The sequence below is a fragment of the Dendrobates tinctorius genome, unplaced genomic scaffold, assembly GCF_039654945.1.
Source record: "Dendrobates tinctorius isolate UK_male_01 unplaced genomic scaffold, ASM3965494v1 ptg000045l, whole genome shotgun sequence".
NCBI classification, from domain to species: Eukaryota; Metazoa; Chordata; class Amphibia; order Anura; family Dendrobatidae; genus Dendrobates; species Dendrobates tinctorius.
In genome coordinates this window covers 1958032-1979969 of record NW_027361713.1, presented here as the reverse complement: position 1 = coordinate 1979969, position 21938 = coordinate 1958032, and the positions used below count along the sequence as shown (strand labels likewise).

Sequence of the window (21938 nt, the reverse complement as noted above, 5' to 3'; positions counted from 1 at the left end):
TAGCAAAACCTTCCACATGCAAGCACCACACCTCAAATCAACTCCAGGCCTTTTATCTGCTTAATTGAGAATGACATAACAAAGGGATTGCCCACACCTGTCCATGAAATAGCCTTGGAGTCAATTGTCCAATTACTTTTGGTCCCTTTAAAAACAGGGTGGCACATGTTAAGGAGCTGAAACTCCTAAACCCTTCATCCAATTTTAATGTGGATACCCTCAAATGAAAGCTGAAAGTCTGAACTTCAACTGCATCTGAATTGTTTTGTTTAAAATTCATTGTGGTAATCTCTAGAACCAAAATTAGAAAAATGTTGTCTCTGTCCAAATATATATGGACTTAACTGTATCTTGGAGAAAAAAAAAAGCACCTTCTGCAGGCAGGCGCCTGTGCTTCACCATGATCACATGTGAATGAGCATTTAATCCTTTTTTTGATGCTATAAATAAATTCATTAAAAAAAGCCTCAAAATTCTGCCGGCCACGCCAGCACAGTAGCAGCTATATTACTGCACAGGCGCCTGCAGCGCTATCTTGCTAGAGAAAAATAAATTGTCTCCACCAAGATGATGCCGACTGCACCTGCGCAGTAGCATTTTGAGACACTTTTTCTTTTTTTTCTTTTTTTTTTATGAATGTATTTACAGCCTCAAATAAAAGAATTCCATGCACATTATACATGCGATCATGCTGCAGCACAGGCGCTGCTGCAGGTGATTTTCTCCATCACCTCATTGGGGGACACAGGACTGTGGTGTATGCTACTGCCGCCAGGAGGCTGACACTAAGTGAATGAAAAAAGGTTAGCTCCTCCGCAGTATACACCCTCTCCTCGGTTGCAGGCGAAACCAGTTTTTGCTTAGTGTCCGTTGGAGGCATACGCCTTGTTTTTTCCCCAGACTCTATTTTTTTTTTTTTTTTTTTTTTTCCCATGAAGATGAGACGGGGCGACGGACCCTTATAGCGCTAAAATTGTGTGACAGATTTCCTTTCCTTTCCAAATAATTCACCACCAATTTCATCCTTTGCAATACAAAGAATCAGGTCAGTGGTAAAGGTGCGACTTACATAGTAGTAAATGCAGCAATATCTGCACAATGTCTGTGTGGATGTTTTTGCTGTTAATTTGCTGTTTGATTTCTGCAGCAAATACATTGTGAATGCACCCTCTTCTAGTGGTGGAGGGTCCTAAATCACTTATATCTGACATTGGAGTAATATCAAAAGAGTTTTCCCTCACATCCCCCATACACTTTTTACAGAAATCTCTCTGCTACATATAAGACCATAACGTTTTATGAAGAGCCTCATTTTGTTAGTAGTAGGGAAAGAAAAGTTTTAGTCAGGGGTGATAAAGGGAGAGAGGGGCTCAATCAGGGTAATACAGGGGGAGGTGGCGCAGTCAGGGGTGATAAAGGAGGAGAGGGGCTCAATCAGGGTGATACAGGGGAGGTGGTGCAGTCAGTCAGGGGTAATACAGTGAGAGAGGGGCTCAGTCAGGATGATATAGAGGGAGGTGGCGCAGTCAGGGTGATACAGGGGGAGGTGGCGCAGTCAGGATGATAAAGGGGGAGAGGGGCTCAGTCAGGGTGATACAGGGGGAGGTGGCGCAGTCAGGGTGATACAGAGGGAGGTGGTGCAGTCAGGGTGATACAGGGGGAGGTGGCGCAGTCAGGGTGATACAGGGGGAGGTGGCGCAGTCTGGGTGATAAAGGGGAAGGTGGCGCAGTCTGGGTGATAAAGGGGAAGGTGGCGCAGTCAGGGTGATACAGGGGGAGGTGGCGCAGTCAGGGTGATACAGGGGGAGGTGGCGCAGTCAGGGTGATACAGGGGGAGGTGGCGCAGTCAGGGTGATACAGAGGGAGGTGGCGCAGTCTGGGTGATACAGGGGGAGGTGGCGCAGTCAGGGTGATACAGGGGGAGGTGGCGCAGTCAGGGTGATACAGGGGGAGGTGGCGCAGTCAGGGTGATACAGGGGGAGGTGGCGCAGTCAGGGTGATACAGGGGGAGGTGGCGCAGTCAGGGTGATACAGAGGGAGGTGGCGCAGTCAGGGTGATACAGAGGGAGGTGGCGCAGTCAGGGTGATAGAGGGAGGTGGCGCAGTCAGGGTGACACAGGGGTGAGGGGGTGCAGTCAGGGGTGATTCCGGGGCGAGGGTACAGTCAGGGTGATTCCGGGGCGAGGGGGTGCAGTCAGGGGTGATTCCGGGGGAGGGGGTACAGTCAGAGGTGATTCTGGGGCGAGGGAGTGCAGTCAGGGGTGATTCCGGGGCGAGGGAGTGCAGTCGGGTGATTCCGGGGCGAGGGGGTGCAGTCAGGGGTGATAGAGTGAGGGGTGCAGTCAGGAGTGAACGGAGAGATGAGGTAATGGGGCCCTGATTATCCCTAAGTAACTTAGCCCCTCCCCCTCTCTCCCCCCAGACTAAAGGCCCCCCATTTACACTTACTTTTAGGCTGGCAGGGGGCCCTCCTTCAACCATTTCAGCTGTAGTAGGGAGTCCTCTATTTCCCTCTGCTGCTTACACTGTGGGGGAGGGGCGTTATAGATGACAGCAGCTCATTATCTGAGCTGTGCTGTATAGCTGGGGTGAAGAGGACACAAACTTAAGCTAACACTGATTAGCTGTGCTGCAGCCAATCAGTGTTAGCCTTGCCAAGAGCTGCTCCACTCTCTGCTTGCTCATTGCAGGGGAGAGCAGTAACACAAAAAGTCATCAGGACACGAGCGCTTACTACTTACAAATAGTGTTCCCCAGTCTGCAGCAGCTGAACATGTGATGCCCGCCTGCACTGCTCTCTGAGCAGTGAGCACGGAGCTGGGAGTAGTCATGGTGATGTCACACTGGGAGGAGTCTTGATCTGGGCTCCTCCCACAGAGCAGTGAATATTAATTTTTCTTTAGTAGCGGGGACCGCAGAAGGTGGCTCCTGCTTCCTGGCACCCCCTGCTGCTCTGCTGGCACTGGGGGGCCCCCATAGCAGCTGCCCACTGGCTGGGGGCCCCTGGAGCAGTGGGGGCCCTAGACAACTGCTGGCCAGTATGCTAGCAGCTGCCTATGCTTGGGCCCACTGGAGAATCCTCCGGTTCTCCGGTGGGCCAGTCCGACCCTGGGGGCCGCTCTCACTCCAGGCAGACGCGGAGGAAACGAACCCAAACAGCGTCTCCCGGTCCATCCGGTGCTTTGGCATCCATAAGCTCTGCCTCTCGCTCGCCTTCACCAGTAGTCGATAACGAGCAAAGCTCGGATTACGACTTGGACGAACCGCTTGATTTGGGTACTCCAGAGTACCGGGAAACAATTGACAGTCTCATTGAGGCCGTCAACCAGACTCTTAGGATGGAAGATGATTCCACCTTGTCCTCAGGTCATAAGGTGTCATTTAAGCGAGTAAAGCAGCCTCATAGAGTATTTAGCTCTCACCCCGAATTTGAGGACATAGTGCAACAACACAGAACGGCCAGACAAGCGTTTCTCAGGCCAGAAGGCGCTCGAAGCAAGGTACCCGTTCTCCCCTGATCGCCGTAAAAAATGGGCAGAATCCCAACGGTAGATCTGCCCGTGTCACGCTTGTCCTCTAAAACCCTGTTTATCCATACCTAGTGGTTCCTCTATCAAGGATCCCACTGACCGTCTCATAGAGAGGATGGCTCGCTCAGTTTTTGAGGCATCAGGTTCAGAACTCTCCCCCTCGTTCGCGGCAACTTGGGTAGCAAAAGCCATGATTGGTCAGAGTCATTGAACAGAGCCTTGCAGGGTATGGACCTACCAGCAGAGGTATCAGAGATCCCAAATCAAATCACGTTGGCCGGAGACTACTCAATTAATGCATCTTTTGATGCAGCCAACTACGCAGCACTCGCTGCCGCAAATGCGATCTCCATTAGGAGGGCACTATGGTTGAGGACATGGCGAGCAGACTCAACCTCCAAGAAATCCCTGACTTCCTTGCCTTATCAGTGCGGTCGCCTATTCGGAGAGAAGTTGAATCAGCTCATCTCTGACTCCACGGGGGGGGAAGCAGTTTTCTCCCTCAGCAAAGGGTCAAACAGCCGTTTCGTCACCAACTTCAGGCACGGTTTTGGTCCTTTCGCAACCCCGGGTGGGCTGCAGCGAACAATCCCGCCGCTTCAGGTCATCCCAGCCAGGACAGGGATTGGCAGGTCTCATATAGAACTAACCCGTTGGGGAGAATGCGTTCCCACCAGCCCAGATCAAGGGGACCTACAGTTGTGGCCAAAAGTATTGACACCCCTGCAATTCTGTTAGATAATACTCAGTTTCCTCCTGAAAATGATTGCAAACACAAATTCTTTGGTATTATCTTCATTTAATTTGTCTTAAATGAAAAAACACAATAGAGAATGAAGCAAAAAGCAAAACATTGATCATTTCACACAAAACTCCAAAAATGGGCCAGACAAAAGTATTGGCACCCTCAGACTAATACTTGGTTGCACAACCTTTAGCCAAAATAACTGCGACCAACCGCTTATGGTAACCATCAATGAGTTTCTTACAATGCTCTGCTGGAATTTTAGACCATTCTTCTTTGGGAAACTGCTCCAGGTCCCTGATATTTGAAGGGTGCCTTCTCCAAACTGCCATTTTTAGATCTCTCCACAGGTGTTCTATGGGATTCAGGTCTGGACTCATTGCTGGCCACCTTAGGCTAGTTTCACACTTGCTTTTTTTTGCAGCGCGTTTTTCCCGCAAAAAAACGCATTAAAAAAACGCATACAAATGCATACAAACGCTGCGTTTTTTTCCAGCATTTTAATGCGCATGCAGGAAAAAAACGCAGCGTTTTTGCGCGTTTGTATGCGTTTTTTGTGCGTTTGCGTTTTTTTACAGATTTTGGAAAAACCCCACAAAAAAGAAAATACAACCATTCAACAACACACAAGACCAATGGGACTTCATTGTGGGTGTGGTATGTTAATATATATAGACCTTGTCTACAGTATTCTTCACATTTGCTTGATTCTTCTCGTGACCATGGATCTGCGCTGGAAGAGTTTTCACTTCAACTTGGATTTGGACATCGCGATGGCTCAGGCGTATGCAGTTGCTTGCCATGAACAAAGGAAGAGAGAGAGGCAGCGAAGACGGCGGCGTATGTGGATACATCCGATTGTTGAACTCCGGGAGAGCCGTGGGGCATACCACACCCTCTACAGCGAGCTACGTGCAAACCCGGAGAAATTTAATGATTATATCCGGATGTCCCACGAAAGTTTCATGGATTTGCTTGCTCGTGTCCAACAATCCATCCGGAGACAGGACACACAGCTCCGTCTTGCGATTCCTCCTGAAGAACGGCTACTGGTGACATTACGGTATGTTTTAAAAACAAAGGGGTGTGGTCTGATGTTTTTTTTTGGAAATTTAGTATTCAAAACCTTGGGTAATTAGTTTTCGTGAATGTACTAATATCTTATTTTATAGTTTTTAAAAATAATATACATAAATATTAATTTTACTTCTTTGTCTGTTCACAGATTCCTGGCGACTGGAGAAACCCTATCCTCACTACACTTCCAGTACCGTATTGGAATCTCTACCTTGTCTGGAATTGTTGCTGACACCTGCCGGGCTCTCTGGAATGTTCTTTGCCCAGAATTTATGCCCCTGCCCACCGCTGAAAAGTGGATGGAAATTGCTGATAAATTCTGGACAGTATGCAATTTTCCCAACTGTTTGGGAGCTGTTGATGGGAAACACATACGGATCATCAAACCCCAAAGAACGGGATCTGAGTACTATAATTACAAAAAGTACTTTTCAATAGTACTCATTGCAATTGCGGATGCCGGATGTATGTTTGTAGCAGTGGACATTGGAGCATTTGGCCGTGGTAATGACTCGCAGGCTTTTAAAAACTCAGACATGGGCCGGAGGTTGTATGGCAACCAATTTAATTTCCCTATGCCACGGCCTCTTCCTCACACCGAAGCTCCGCCACTGCCCTTTGTAATGGTTGGCGATGAGGCTTTTCAAATGTGCGGAAACTTACTGAAACCCTACTCCAGCCGGGACTTGGACCACACCAAAAAAATATTTAATTACAGGCTGACCAGGGCCAGAAGAACTGTCGAGTGTGCTTTTGGGATTCTTGTTTCCAGATGGCGAATTCTGGGCACGGCCATTAATCTTAAACTTGAAACAGTCGATGAGGTGGTGAAGGCCTGTGTGGTTCTACATAACTTTGTGATGGCTAAAGAGCACCCGACCTTTGAACTGGACGATGATGCTCCTAACCCATTGCCTGAATTCACTCAGCACACTCTCAGGTCATCCGTTGAAGTTGGCCAAATGAGGGACAAATTTGCGGCCTACTTTATTTCTGATGTAGGACGGGTGCACTGGCAAGATGAAATGGTGTAATGTTGTTGTTTATGGTAATAAAAATCCTTATTTGATACCATTACTGAGTGCACTATATTTTTTAAACTCCAATTAATTAAAAAACTTCCCATGTATAACTGAATTTTTTTATGTTCACACACCTGGGCAGGTAAATACACATATGAGTTAAAATTCAGCATTGCTAGTCTGCGTGAAATATATTGGAATGAGCAAAGCTGCAGGCCATGAATCATGAAACCATTTTTTTTTCAATCGAAAATTGTGCAACTAGTTTAAAACAAAGTATGTGATTTTCTCAAAACACAACCCTCAAAACCCAACCCCAATGAAAGTCCATGGGGAATACAAGTAAGTTACACTAGGCCTTGGAATGACTATACTAGGCCGTGGTATTTCAAATATGAGTATATTAGGCCTTGTGCCTACTAGTATATTCATATGTGAAATACCACGGCCTAGTATAGTCATAACAAGGCCACAAGGCCTACTCGATTTTGGCAAACTAGTATCTTGTTTAAACTTGACAAGTTTCAACAGTTTGAAAATAGATTCTAGTTGGTAAAACTAGAGTTATTACACTAGGCCTTGTAATGACTATACTAGGCCGTGGTATTTCAAATATGAGTATAGTAGGCCTTGGGGCTAGTAGTATAGTAATATGTGAAATACCACGGCCTAGTATAGTCATACCAAGGCCTACTGTAATAACTCGATTTTTAACAACTAGCATCTTGTTTCACAAAAAACAAACTGGTGAAACTAGAAAGAAACTTATTTTTTTAGACAAGTTTCAACAGTTTGTTTTTCATGAAACCAGATTCTATTTGGTAAAAATAAAGTTATTACACTAGGCCTTGGAATGAATATACTAGGCCGTGGTATTTCAAATATGAGTATAGTAGGCCTTGGTGCTAGTAGTATAGTAATATGTGAAATACCACGGCCTAGTATAGTCATACCAAGGCCTACTGTAATAACTCGATTTTTAACAACTAGCATCTTGTTTCACAAAAAACAAACTGGTGAAACTAGAAAGAAACTTATTTTTTAGACAAGTTTCAACAGTTTGTTTTTCATGAAACCAGATTCTATTTGGTAAAAATAGAGTTATTACACTAGGCCTTGGAATGAATATACTAGGCCGTGGTATTTCAAATATGAGTATAGTAGGCCTTGGTGCTAGTAGTATAGTAATATGTGAAATACCACGGCCTAGTATAGTCATACCAAGGCCTACTGTAATAACTCGATTTTTAACAACTAGCATCTTGTTTCACAAAAAACAAACTGGTGAAACTAGAAAGAAACTTATTTTTTAGACAAGTTTCAACATTTTGTTTTTCATGAAACCAGATTATATTTGGTAAAACTAGAGTTATTACACTAGGCCTTGTAATGACTATACTAGGCCGTGGTATTTCAAATATGAGTATAGTAGGCCTTGGGGCTAGTAGTATAGTAATATGTGAAATACCACGGCCTAGTATAGTCATACCAAGGCCTACTGTAATAACTCGATTTTTAACAACTAGCATCTTGTTTCACAAAAAACAAACTGGTGAAACTAGAAAGAAACTTATTTTTTAGACAAGTTTCCACAGTTTGTTTTTCATGAAACCAGATTCTATTTGGTAAAACTAGAGTTATTACACTAGGCCTTGTAATGACTATACTAGGCCGTGGTATTTCAAATATGAGTATAGTAGGCCTTGGGGCTAGTAGTATAGTAATATGTGAAATACCACGGCCTAGTATAGTCATACCAAGGCCTACTGTAATAACTCGATTTTTAACAACTAGCATCTTGTTTCACAAAAAACAAACTGGTGAAACTAGAAAGAAACTTATTTTTTAGACAAGTTTCCACAGTTTGTTTTTCATGAAACCAGATTCTATTTGGTAAAACTAGAGTTATTACACTAGGCCTTGGAATGACTATACTAGTCCATGTTATTTCACATATGACTATACTAGCCCTTGAGTTTGTTTTTAACATGTATTTACCCATCAGTGTGTGTGAGCGGCGCAAACAACATTAATGAAACTTATTAATGGTGAACCACAAATGTAAATTTATTTTTTATCACAAAAAATTATTTTTTACGGCGTTTGGGGGCAGATGGTTTCAATTTGGGGGTGTGCAGGGAATATGCAACACTTGCAGTTGAAGACGGTGTTTGAGGGGAAGGGGCAACAAAACTTGTGGGGGAAGGTAGTCCAGTTAAGGGAATTAAAGTAGGAACACTTGTAGGAGAGGAAATCTGTTCAGGTACATTAGTTGTAATGGCATGTCGCCGTAGGCTTGTGTGCCTGGACCGACTTTGGCCCAATGCCCGCCTTGATTGATTTCGCCTTGAACTAGGGGCAAATATGGAATGCAGGTCCCCCGTCTGCTGGTATGGCTGCTGCTGCTGAGGTGGCGGCTGCTGCTGAGGTGGCGGCTGCTGCTGAGGTGGCGGCTGCTGCTGAGGTGGCGGCGGCTGCTGCTGAGGTGGCGGCGGCTGCTGCTGAGGTGGCTGCTGCTGCTGAGGTGGCTGCTGCTGCTGAGGTGGCGGCTGCTGCTGAGGTGGCGGCTGCTGCTGAGGTGGTTGCTGCTGCTGCTGAGGTGGCGGCTGCTGCTGAGGTGGCTGCTGCTGAGGTGGCTGCTGCTGCTGAGGTGGCTGCTGCTGCTCTTCGTTGTCAGTGCTCGTCCTTGCAGGAGGACTGGTGGCGGCAGTGATGGTCCAGGTTTGCAGAGTGGTGGTGGCAGGGCTACTACATGTTGTTGTAGCGGCAGGGCTGTTCCATGTTTGCCTAGTGGTGGCTGAGCTCCACGCATGCATGGGATTGGCGGTGGTGCTCCAGACAGGAGCAGCGCTTGCCATGGTGGTGTCGGTGAAGTGACCAGCTGCACTCAGACTTGTGGTGGTGTAACGGTGGGTGTCCTGGCTTTGAAGAGAGGTGTCCGTGCAGTGGTATGCAGCACAAGTCGGTAGTGAGGTGAAGCGAGTCAATGGTGGCACAGGTGGAAAGGACACCACTGACTGCTGACCGTACCGATTATGCTGCATAGCCTGCAAGAAAGCATTGTTGCAGGCCTGCAGCACATTCAGCTGTTGATCAGGACTAAGGTGTTCCGCCATGCCCTTTTCAATCTTACTAAAAAAATGGTGTGCTGGTCTGTTGAGGTCGGCCTCCAGACGGTCAAGGCGCTGTTCTACAGAATTGAAGCGGTGTTCAAAGTGGTTAAAACCACGTTCCATCAGTGCAAAACCGCTTTCAACTCTGTCGGACAGTGACTTGAGGCTGGAATTAAATGTCTCGCTCAAATGCATAAACTCGGGCAAGACATTCCTGTCCAAGGCCCTCTGCCGCTGGCGGGTAGTGCCCGCATAACCAGTGGCAGAGACCTGGGACAGGGGAACACCTGATGGCCCAGCTTCCTGGTCACCAGCTGTGTGTGTGTGGGACCTGCAAGGTGCTTCCTGGCTGTCGGATGGCTGGGACGGGTCAGAGGACGTCCGAGGAAGGACCGCTCCAGGGCCAGGTTGCAGGGTGCTGCTCCAGGTGCTGTGGAAGAAAGGAAAATCATTACTACCATGCCTTTACAAGAAGCATCAGCTGTGGATTAGAAAAACACAGATTAATAAAAATAAAAACCCAAAATGTATAATACTTACGATCTTGTGGCAAGGACCGGTCTTAGGAACTGCAACGCGTGATAGTGACGGTATCTAGTTCTGGTCCTTGACGCAGATCCACTGCGAACCTGGCCCTCAGCACGAACATCACTGTTGAAGCGGTCCTTGATCGAACGCCAACGTGTTCGGACTTTGTCCACTGTTGATAAAAAAAAACAGTGCCGTCAAGGACAACAGTCACTGCGTCACAATGTAGCAATACAATACTCAAAGCAGTCACTGTAGACCACGATGACACTGTTGGGTTTCCTGCTAGAATACGCCTAGCACGAAACCCAACAGTGCCGTCAAGGACAACAGTCACTGCGGCACAATGTAGCAATACAATACTCAAAGCAGTCACTGTAGACCCCGATGACACTGTTGGGTTTCCTGCTCGAATACACCTAGCACGAAACCCAACAGTGCCGTCAAGGACAACAGTCACTGCGGCACAATGTAGCAATACAATACTCAAAGCAGTCACTGTAGACCCCGATTACACTGTTGGGTTTCCTGCTAGAATACGCCTAGCACGAAACCCAACAGTGCCGTCAAGGACAACAGTCACTGCGGCACAATGTAGCAATACAATACTCAAAGCAGTCACTGTAGACCCCGATGACACTGTTGGGTTTCCTGCTCGAATACACCTAGCACGAAACCCAACAGTGCCGTCAAGGACAACAGTCACTGCGGCACAATGTAGCAATACAATACTCAAAGCAGTCACTGTAGACCCCGATGACACTGTTGGGTTTCCTGCTCGAATACACCTAGCACGAAACCCAACAGTGCCGTCAAGGACAACAGTCACTGCGTCACAATGTAGCAATACAATACTCAAAGCAGTCAGTGTAGACCCCGATGACACTGTTGGGTTTCCTGCTAGAATACGCCTAGCACGAAACCCAACAGTGCCGTCAAGGACAACAGTCACTGCGGCACAATGTAGCAATACAATACTCAAAGCAGTCACTGTAGACCCCGATTACACTGTTGGGTTTCCTGCTAGAATACGCCTAGCACGAAACCCAACAGTGCCGTCAAGGACAACAGTCACTGCGGCACAATGTAGCAATACAATACTCAAAGCAGTCACTGTAGACCACGATGACACTGTTGGGTTTCCTGCTAGAATACGCCTAGCACGAAACCCAACAGTGCCGTCAAGGACAACAGTCACTGCTTTACAATGTAGCAATACAATACTCAAAGCAGTCACTGTAGACCCCGATTACACTGTTGGGTTTCCTGCTAGAATACGCCTAGCACGAAACCCAACAGTGCCGTCAAGGACAACAGTCACTGCGGCACAATACAGAGCAGGGAAATACTCACTAAACGCCTTTTTGGCGGATGCTGTGGCGCTGTCCCAGCCATCCATCAACGCTGCGGCCACCTCATTCCATAGCCGCCGGGTCACCACATTGTCCTTGTACAGCCGGTCACGGCTGTCCCACAACGGCGAACGCTCCTGGACCAGGCTGATGAGCTGCTCATTATCCAGGTAGACGTCTTCATCCCGTTGTGGAACCTAGACAAAACACATTCATTAGAATAATCAAATTTAAATTGACTAAAAAGTTACAAAAAAAGAAACAAAAAAAAGAGTAAAAATAGAAGATAAAAAAAAAATAAAGAACATTACAAATCATTTGATACTTACATTCCGTATCACCACCGGGACTTGGCTTCGCTGCTCCTGCTCTTCGCCCTCACTATTCCCGTCCACAGATGATGATGACGATGTCTGAAAGTTGAAAAAAACGTAAGAGATTTGGAGAAGCAGCAGATATACTTACCAGATGCACGAAAATAATCACCTCACGGTCTGCTTGCGCCAATTCCTGCCGCGATGGGGAATACTCAGATTCTGAAGACATACTGCATGTAAAAATAATAAAAATCATTAGTACATACATAATTTAAAAGGACAGGCATATAATGTAATATACTCACATTCTTTGCTGATATAATGGGTTCTTGGTTGAATGTCTGCTCTTCAATCTGTCTAGTGTAGTAGTGGCAGAGTTTTGGCAGGCACCTCCTTTATATAGACTTTTTTTTTTTGACTTTAGAAGATTCTAACTAGGATAAAAAGTGGACACCACCCAAAAAACGCAGCGCTAAAAAATCGCATACCTGCGCATGCCAGTGCGCACGTATGCGCATCCATAGGCTATAATGGCCATTTTTAGCGCAAAACGTGCGCATACGTGCGCATGCGATTTTTTCAAGGGCCAAAAAATGCAACATGCAGCGTCTGGAAAATACCAACGCACACCCCAAAAAAACGCAGCGCATGAAAATCGCATACATGCGCTTACAAGCGCGCAGGTATGCGCACCCATGTTAAATATAGGGGAAAAATCGCATGCGCACGTATGCGTTTTTTTCCAGCGCTAAAAAACGCAAATGTGAAACCAGCCTTAGAAGTCTCCAGTGCTTTCTCTCAAACCATTTTCTAGTGCTTTTTGAAGTGTGTTTTGGGTCATTGTCCTGCTGGAAGACCCATGACCTCTGAGGGAGACTCAGCTTTCTCACACTGGGCCCTACATTATGCTGCAAAATTTGTTGGTAGTCTTCAGACTTCATAATGCCATGCACACGGTCAAGCAGTCCAGTGCCAGAGGCAGCAAAGCAACCCCAAAACATCAGGGAACCTCCTCTATGTTTGACTGTAGGGACCGTGTTTTTTTCTTTGAATGCCTCTTTTTTCTCCTGTAAACTCTATATTGATGCCTTTTCCCAAAAAGCTCTACTTTTGTCTCATCTGACCAGAGAACATTCTTCCAAAACGTTTTAGGCTTTTTCAGGTAAGTTTTGGCAAACTCCAGCCTGGCTTTTTTATGTCTCGGGGTAAGAAGTGGGGTCTTCCTGGGTCTACTACCATACAGTCCCTTTTCATTCAAACGCCGACGGATAGTACGGGTTAACACTGTTGTACCCTCTGACTGCAGGGCAGCTTGAACTTGTTTGGATGTTAGTCGAGGTTCTTTATCCAACATCCGCACAATCTTGCGTTGAAATCTCTTGTCAATTTTTCTTTTCCGTCCACATCTAGGGAGGTTAGCCACAGTGCCATGGGCTTTAAACTTCTTGATGACACTGCGCACGGTAGACACCGGAACGTTCAGGTCTTTGGAGATGGACTTGTAGCCTTGAGATTGCTCATGCTTCCTCACAATTTGGTTTCTCAAGTCCTCAGACAGTTCTTTGGTCTTCTTTCTTTTCTCCATGCTCAATGTGGTACACACAAGGACACAGGACAGAGGTTGAGTCAACTTTAATCCATGTCAACTGGCTGCAAGTGTGATTTAGTTATTGCCAACACCTGTTAGGTGCCACAGGTAAGTTACAGGTGCTGTTAATTACACAAATTAGAGAAGCATCACATGATTTTTCGAACAGTGCCAATACTTTTGTCCACCCTCTTTTTTATGTTTGGTGTGGAATTATATCCAATTTGGCTTTAGGACAATTGTTTTTGTGTTTTTTTTCATTCAAGACAAATTAAATGAAGATAATAATACCAAAGAATTTGTGTTTGCAATCATTTTCTGGAAGAAACTGAGTATTATCTGACAGAATTGCAGGGGTGTCAATACTTTTGGCCACAACTGTAGGTACCAGAGATCTTCAGCCAAATGACTCGAGGCAATTTCAGGGCGACACCAGCAAGGTAGGCGGTTGCCTACTTCGGTTTCGCCATGCCTGGCTCTCTGTCACACACAACACATGGGTAAGAGAGCTGGTGTCCTCAGGGTACAAGGTAGAACTTGTCAATTACCCCCAAAAATGATGTTTTTTTCTTTCCCTTCCTCCCAAGGTAGTTGCCCGGGCAAGAGCTTTACTCAAGGCCATCAAAATGCTCCAGCACAACTGAGTCATTGTTCCCGTACCGGAGAACGAAAAATTTCAGGGGTTCTACTCCAACCTGTTCACGGTCCCCAAAAAAGACAGAGCCGTGAGGCCCATTCTGGACCTAAAGCTCCTGAAGAAATTTATCAGGATCAGACATTTTCCGGATGGAGTGTCTCCGTTCAGTCATATCTGCCATCGGGTGGGGAGAATATTTGACCTCTATTGACATCCAAGACACCTACTTACACATCCCCATTTTTCCCCCACACCAAAGGTTTCTGCGCTTCGCCATCAACGGCCTACATTTTCAGTTTGCAGCACTGCCCTTCGGGCTGGCCACGGCTTCCGGGGTGTTCACAAAGGTCACGACGGTCGTCATGGCCATCCCGGGGCGTAGTCGTCTTTCCTTATTTAGACGACCTCTTGATCAAGGGCCCTTCATTTCGGGCATGCGAGGAGAGTGTCAGCATCACGCTAGATACTCTTTCCCGCTTAGGGTGGTTGGTCAATCTGAAGAAATCATCCCCTATTCCACCTCAGAGAATTTCCTTCTTAGGAATGATCTTCGACACTTCCCGAGGGTTGGTGATTCTCCCTCAGGACATGGACCTAGCTCTCCGGCAGGGAGTCCGGATACTTTGCCAACCAGTGCCTCATACCATCCGTTTCTGCATTAGGGTCCTAGGAATAATGGTGGCAGCAATGGAAGCGGTTCCGTTTGCCCAGCTTCGTCTTCGCCTCCTGCAGCATGCCCTATTGTCAACCTGGGACAAAAATCCATTCTCTCTCGATCGCCATTGCCAGTTGTCCACGCAGGTCAGACAGGCACTCGGGTGGTGGACAACCAGTTCCTCCCTTCTCCAGGGCAAACCTTTTCCCCAGACCATTGACTGGTGGTCACAACAGACGCCAGCCGCCTCCGGCTGGGGAGCGGTTTTTCGCCATCAGACGACCCAGGGACGATGGTTGCCGCAGAAGGCACGCCTCCCGATCAACTTGTTAGAAATACGGGAGATCCGGCTAGCTCTGCAACAGTTTAATCACCTTTTAGCAGGCCGCCCTGTCTGGATTCAATCAGACAATGCAAAGGCTGTGGCTTACATAAATCATCAGGGGGCACCCATACGCGAGGTAGGACACGTTCTTCACTGGGCCGAGAGAAGCCACATCCCGGGCATAGAGAACTGGGCGGCAGACTTCCTCAGCCGGCAGGGTCTCGCATCCGAGGAATGGTCCCTACACCCCGAGGTCTTCCGGCAAATTTTCCAGTGTTGGGGAACGCCAGATGTGCACCTGATGGCCTCCAGGGTGAATGCCAAGGTGCCCACGTATGTCGCTCGGTCCCGGGACCCGCAGGCAATTGCCATGGATGCGTTGGTTCTGACAATAAACCAGTTTCGCCTCCCATGCTTATTTCCCCCGCTGCCACTACTTCCGAGAGTCAAGAAGATCAAGGCAGAAGGGGTTCAAGTGATTCTTCTGGCCCCAGATTAGCCTCGTCGGGCGTAGTACGCAGACCTAGTGCAGCTACTCGCCGACGTTCCCTGGCGCCTGCCAGAATGCCCAGACCTACTTTCCCAGGGCCCAATCTACCACCCGAACTCAGGGGCCCTGTGTTTGACGGCTTGGCCATTGAATCTTGGATTCTAACCCAGGCTGGGTTCGGCCGCAATGTGGCTACTACAATGGTTAGCGCCAGGAAGCCTGCCTCAGCACATATTTACCACCACACCTGGAAGGTTTTCTTCACATGGTGTCGGGACCACGGTTGTTCTCCACTGAGATTCTCTATTCCCAACATCTTGGCCTTTCTCCAGTCTGGCCTAGACTCAGGTTTGGCCCCAAGTTCCCTCAGGAGACAAATATTGACTTATCCATCCTGTTCCAGCGCAAGATCGCTACCAATCTGCAGGTAAAGACTTTCATCCAGGGAGTCTCCCACTTGGTACCTCCCTATAGGGCGCCCCTGGATGCCTGGGACCTTAACCTGGTCCTAAGTGTTCTGCAGGAAGCTCCATTTGAACCGCTACAGGATGTCTCTTTGTCATACCTTTCCTGGAAGGTAGTATTTCTTGTGGCTATAACTTCAATTAGACGGGTCTCGGAGCTGGCGGCTCTATCCTGCCAAGCCCCGTTTCTGATTTTCCATTAGGTGGTTCTCAGACCAGCTCCTCCTTTTCTGCCGAAGGTCGTTTCCTCGTTTCACATTAATGAGGATATTGTCTTGCCCTCTCTTTGTCCAGCACCGGTACACCGTGTGGAAAAGGCTCTTCATACGTTGGACCTGGTGAGAGCTCTCAGGAGGTACGTGTCACGGACGGCACCCTTTCGTCAGACAGACACGCTGTTCGTGCTCCCCGAGGGGCGCATGAAGGGACTTGCTGCCTCAAGATCGACCATAGTCGGGAGTGAGATATTGGTCCTATTGAGGACAATTTATTGTCAGAAATATTAGAAAGAGTTCCCGGACTCTCTCTGGGAGAAGCCCATCGTTGTGACATTTATATGTAATTCATCAAGTTTATCGCATTCCCAAGTTTTTGCTTGATTTTGGAGTTAGACCCGATCCTCTTTGTCCAAGGTATCGAACAAACACAGCCACCCTACTGCACATGTTATGGTCGTGTCCAAATCTTGAAGCGTTCTGGAGTGGAGTAATAGGGATAAGTAATAGAGTATATTCGGTTGAGCTGAGCAGAACCCCCTTTGTATGTATCCTAGGGTATATAGAAGACTTGCCAACAGAAGAGGTCGGGAAGTTAGCTGTATCTAGAATGCTTTTTATCGCCAGAAAATTGATAGCCCAGTATTGGATCTCCCACCAAACCCCCTCAATTGCAGAATATGTAATAAAAATTAACTGGTTAGTTAATTTGGAAAGAGGTATATATCGCAAGAGAGATTCTATTTCCAAATTTGAAAAAATATGGGCTTGTTGGATTGATCATTCTGGTCTTACATCGAGAGAGCTGACCAGGTTCAGGTTGGGTCTATCCTGATACAGCGATATAAAGGTGGAACAAGATTTGACTCTGACAGAGATTATTACATTATAATTTGATTTGGCTTACAATAAGGAGACTTCAGATATGTAGCTCTTTAACTAAGACTTATATTAACCTGTTGTTGTTATCTTCCTTTGTACTATTGTAACAATTTTGGGAGCGGCACTATATGTAATCAGCTATACCATTTTACCATTAAAATATTGTTTGCATTGGGGTTTTAAACTGGGGGAAGGGGGGAGCGGGGTTAGAGGTGTATGTACCTCTATTGCGGGTTGTTGTTTTCTTCTTTGTTTTTCCTTTTTGTATTAAAAATTTTAATAAAAATTAATTAAAAAAAAGATCGACCATAGCCAGGTGGATTCGTTTGACTATTCAGGAGTCTTACCGCATCAGAGGCGCACCGGTTCCAGCAGTGATCAGAACGCACTCTACTCGGGCAGTGGGCGCCTCTTGGGCTCTTTGGCACCAGGCATCGGCGGAACAGGTTTGCAAGGCAGCAACCTGGTTCAGCCTGCACACATTCGCCAAGCACTACAATATCCATACTCGGGCTTCAGCAGACGCGAGCCTGGGTAGAAGGATTCTCCAAGCAGCGGTGGTGGACCTTTAAGACAGGAGGTGCATGTAGCTTGGATCGGTGAGTCGTCTCCCCACCCAGGGACTGCTTTAGGACGTCCCACAGTCCTGTGTCCCCCAATGAGGCGAAGGCGAAACATGGACTTTTGTGATAACTCACCGTAAAATCCTTTTCTCCAAGACGCTCATTGGGGGACACAGCAACCACCCTGTTAGCCAATTGGCTCTTTTTGTTTTGTTTATTAATATGTATTTTTGATACTAGGTTTGTTTTCTAGACATGTTGTTACCTGCATTAAGGTTGATTTGGTCTTTGTGATCTCCTACTGCTATAACACCAAACTGGTTTCGCCTGCAACCAAGGCGAGGGTCTATACTGCGGAGGAGGAGCTAACCTTTTTTTCATTCACTTAGTGTCAGCCTCCTGGTGGCAGCAGCATACACCACAGTCCTGTTTCCCCCCAATGAGCATCTCGGAGAAAAGGATTTTACGGTGAGTTATCACAGAAAAACATGTGTTTTCCAATATAACATTCATTATGTAAACTAGGGGGCAGGTAAGTGAGCGATCAGTGACCTGTCAGAAGCCATCCAGATGAAAACCTTTATCTCTAGCACCACATGAAGACCCCCCCCCCCCCCACAGGCCTACCCTGTAACACGAGCATATCATTAACTCAAAACTGAAAATAAAGATTACACAACAACCACAAGATGGAACAAAATTATGTCTTGAATTGATAATTGATAATTTTTTTTTTTAATGCGTTAACATCTCCCCATCTTTTGAACAGTATTTAGGATCTATGTTAATTAAAGATTTGCGAGGGACAGAATCCACCCAGGACGCCTGTGCAAAAATGAGGGTAAGCTTTAATTGAGATTATACATAAAATGTCTTCCTTTGTATTGCAGAAATGCCGTGTTTAATAATGTAATAAATATACTTGCAGAAGTCCACGGAGCATATGAAGAAAATTCCAAGGATTACCCTTTCTATAAGTTACAAAGGCGTAAAGTTCATTGATGCTTCTAATCAGGTTAGAGGATAATAAATATTGTATCTAGCTGCTATAAAGAGAAAAAAAAATACCAGAACCTTCTTTTATTAATGTCAGACCCTTCATTTATTTATTACGATACAAAGAATCCAAAATGTTTGGGTTGATGAGCCTTCGTATAGCCCCAGAAGTTTACACATTGCCACCAGAAGAGTTGTATAGGCTGCATCTATAGAATCAGTGATTCTGTGCAATTTTCCAATTTGTAATCTATTTTCTAACAGAACACCACATCGTTATATATCATTGTTTCTTTAGCGTTTGTATTAGGCATCGCCTCATCTTCGTCTGCGCAGCATTTTATAGAAGCTTTTGTTAACAACATACAGTCCAGCATCATTAAAGAAGCTGAATTCTTCCTAGAACTAGAAAGTTCTACTTAATAAAGCAGTCAGTGTATGTAGATAGATTTGTCTTTATTTACCTAATATGTAATTATGCATATAGTTTCTTTGACTGATATTCTAATTCTGAGGCTGCACAAGCTACAGAGGAAGTTTTTTAGTTGATCTTTCATGAGAGTACTTTCTTCACTGTCCTCCATAGCGGACTTTGTGTGCTACCAGCTGCTATGGCTTTCCATACGAGTCAAAAGGTTGGACAAAAGAATAGCACTGTCTGTTAACTGTTCTCTTGGAATTGCCATACAGTGCCTTGCAAAAGTATTCGACCCCCTGGAACTTTTCAACCTTTTCCCCACATATCATGCTTCAAACATAGATACCAAATGTAAATTTTTGGTGAAGAATCAACAACAAGTAGAACACAATTGTGAAGTTGAAAGAAATTTATTGGTTATTTCAAATTTTTGTGGAAATTCAAAAACTGAAAAGTGGGGCGTGCAATATTATTCCGCCCCTTTAACTTAATACTTTGTTGCGCCACCTTTTGCTGCGATTACAGCTACAAGTCGCTTGGGGTATGTCTATCAGTTTTGTACATTGAGAGACTGAAATTCTTGCCCATTCTTCCTTGGCAAACAGCTTGAGCTCAGTGAGGTTTCATGGAGATCGTTTATGAACAGCAGTTTTCAGCTCTTTCCACAGATTCTCAATTGGATTCAGGTCTGGACTTTGACTTGGCCATTCTAACACCTGTATACGTTTATTTGTGAACCATTCCATTGTAGATTTGGCTTTATGTTTGGGATCATTGTCTTGTTGGAAGACAAATCTCCGTCCCAGTCTCAGGTCTTTTGCAGACTTCAACAGGTTTTCTTCAACAATGGTCCTGTATTTGGCCCCATCCATCTTCCCATCAATTTTAACCATCTTCCCTGTCCCTGCTGAAGAAAAGTAGCCCCAAACCATGATGCTGCCACCACCATGTTTGACAGTGGGGATGGTGTGTTCAGGGTGATAAGCTGTGTTGCCTTTACGCCAGACATATCGTTTGGCATTGTTGCCAAAAAGTTTGATTTTTAGTTTCATCTGACCAGAGCACCTTCTTCCACATGTTTGGTGTGTCTCCCAGGTGGCTTGTTGCAAACTTTAAACGACACTTTTTATGGATATCTTCTTGCCACTCTTCCATAAAGGCCAGATTTGTGAAGTGTACGACTGATTGTTGTCCTATGGACAGACTGTCCCACCTCATTTGTAGATCTCTGCAATTCATCCAGAGTGATCATGGGCCTCTTGGCTGCATCTCTGGTCAGTTTTCTCCTTGTTTGAGATGACAGTTTAGAGGGACGGCCGGGTCTTGGTAGATTTGCAGTGGTATTATACTCCTTCCATTTCAATATGATTGCTTGCACAGTGCTCCTTAGGATGTTTAAAGTTTTGGAAATCATTTTGCATCCAAATCCAGCTTTAAACTTCACAACAGTATCACGGACCTGCCTGTTGTGTTCCTTGGTCTTCATAATGCTCTCTATGCATCAAACAGAACCCTGAGACTATCACAAAGCAGGTGCATTTATACAGAGACTTGATTACACACAGGTGGATTATAACTATCATCATTAGTCATTTAGGACAACATTGGATCTTTCAGAGATCCACAATGAACTTCTGGAGTGATTTTGCTGCACTGAAAGTAAAGGGGCCGAATAATATTGCACGCCCCACTTTTCAGTATTATAATTTCCACAAAAATTTAAAATAACCAATAAATTTCGTTCAACTTCACAATTGTGTTCCACTTGTTGTTGATTCTTCACCAAAAATTTACATTTGGTAAAGACATACTAATATAGGGAGTTTAAATTGTAAGCCCCATCGGGGACAGTGATGATAATGTGTGCAAACTGTAAAGCGCTGCGGAATATGTTCGCACTATATAAAAATAAAGATTATTATTATTTATGTTTGAAGCATGATATGTGGGAAAAGGTTAAAAAGTTCCAGGGGGCCGAATACTTTGGCAAGGCACTGTATTTGTTGATACTCCGAGCAATTTTGGTTAGAATAAAACTAATAACTAATGAGAGAAAGGGCTTTAGTTCTGATGCATGTATGAAGGCAATCTTCACTCTAGCAAATATGGAAGTATTTCATCAAAGAAAATGAGCCATTTCTTCACCCATTTGAATGAGCATTTTCTCATGAGCATTTTTCCTATAATTGCACTTCCTTTTTTACATCATAATAGAACATGCCAGCAGTGGCTCTTATCTGCTGATCAATGTCTAGTGTTTGCTTCCGCTAAATGAACTCCTTAAATGCTGTGGTCAATAGCGACTTCGGCATGCGACTTGTCCAGCAAAGAAAACCCTCATACACTTGCATCTTAGTTACATAAGTTGAAAAAAGACCTAGTTCCATCAAGTACATCAATGAAAAGATAAAAAATAGCTCCTTAAATGCTAGGATAAAAAAAAATATCAAGATTTGTGTGTGTATGACGTGGTGCAGGGTGGTAACCGTGAGTGAGGTACTTGTCTCTTATGCCTGATACATGAAGATTTGGGTCCTGGCTGGGTCTATGGGCTTAGCCTATGGTGGTGCTATGCCCTTGTAGGCCACATGATGCTGGGGACTTCAGCTGGCCAGATGGGGGTCCTGGCTGGGACAGATGGAACAAAATAGTTAAGAAATAACATTTCCCACATGTCTACTTCACATCAGCACAATTTTGGAAGCATTTTTTTTTTCTGTTAGGACGTTATAAGGGTTAAAAGCTGACCAGTGATTTTTCATTTTTTCAGCAAATTGTTTTAGGGTCCACATCACATTTGAAGTTACTTTTTGAGGGGTCTTTATGAAAGAAAATATCCAAAAGTGACACCATTCTAAACACTGCACCCCTCAAGGTATTCAAAACCACATTCAGGCTATGTGCCCACATATGCAGAAATTTCCTGAGAAAAACCAGACTTCTTCCCAGGAAATCCGCAATTTTTTTACTCGCGTTTTTATCGCATTTTTTTGCTCGTTTTTTATGCGGATTTTTAACGTT

General features: G+C 45.4%; 1 protein-coding gene across 5 annotated transcripts in view; it reads left to right on the top strand.

Moving 5' to 3' along the window:
- Positions 1 to 21938, top strand: part of ANKS1A (ankyrin repeat and sterile alpha motif domain containing 1A) — a 537122-nt gene that overhangs the window by 464860 nt on the left and 50324 nt on the right. For all 5 annotated transcript variants that reach the window (XM_073575593.1, XM_073575591.1, XM_073575594.1 and 2 more), the window contains 2 exons: positions 18273 to 18344; positions 18432 to 18518. In XM_073575593.1, the coding sequence (XP_073431694.1) occupies positions 18273 to 18344; positions 18432 to 18518 (159 nt within the window). The remainder of the gene's footprint in view (positions 1 to 18272; positions 18345 to 18431; positions 18519 to 21938) is intronic.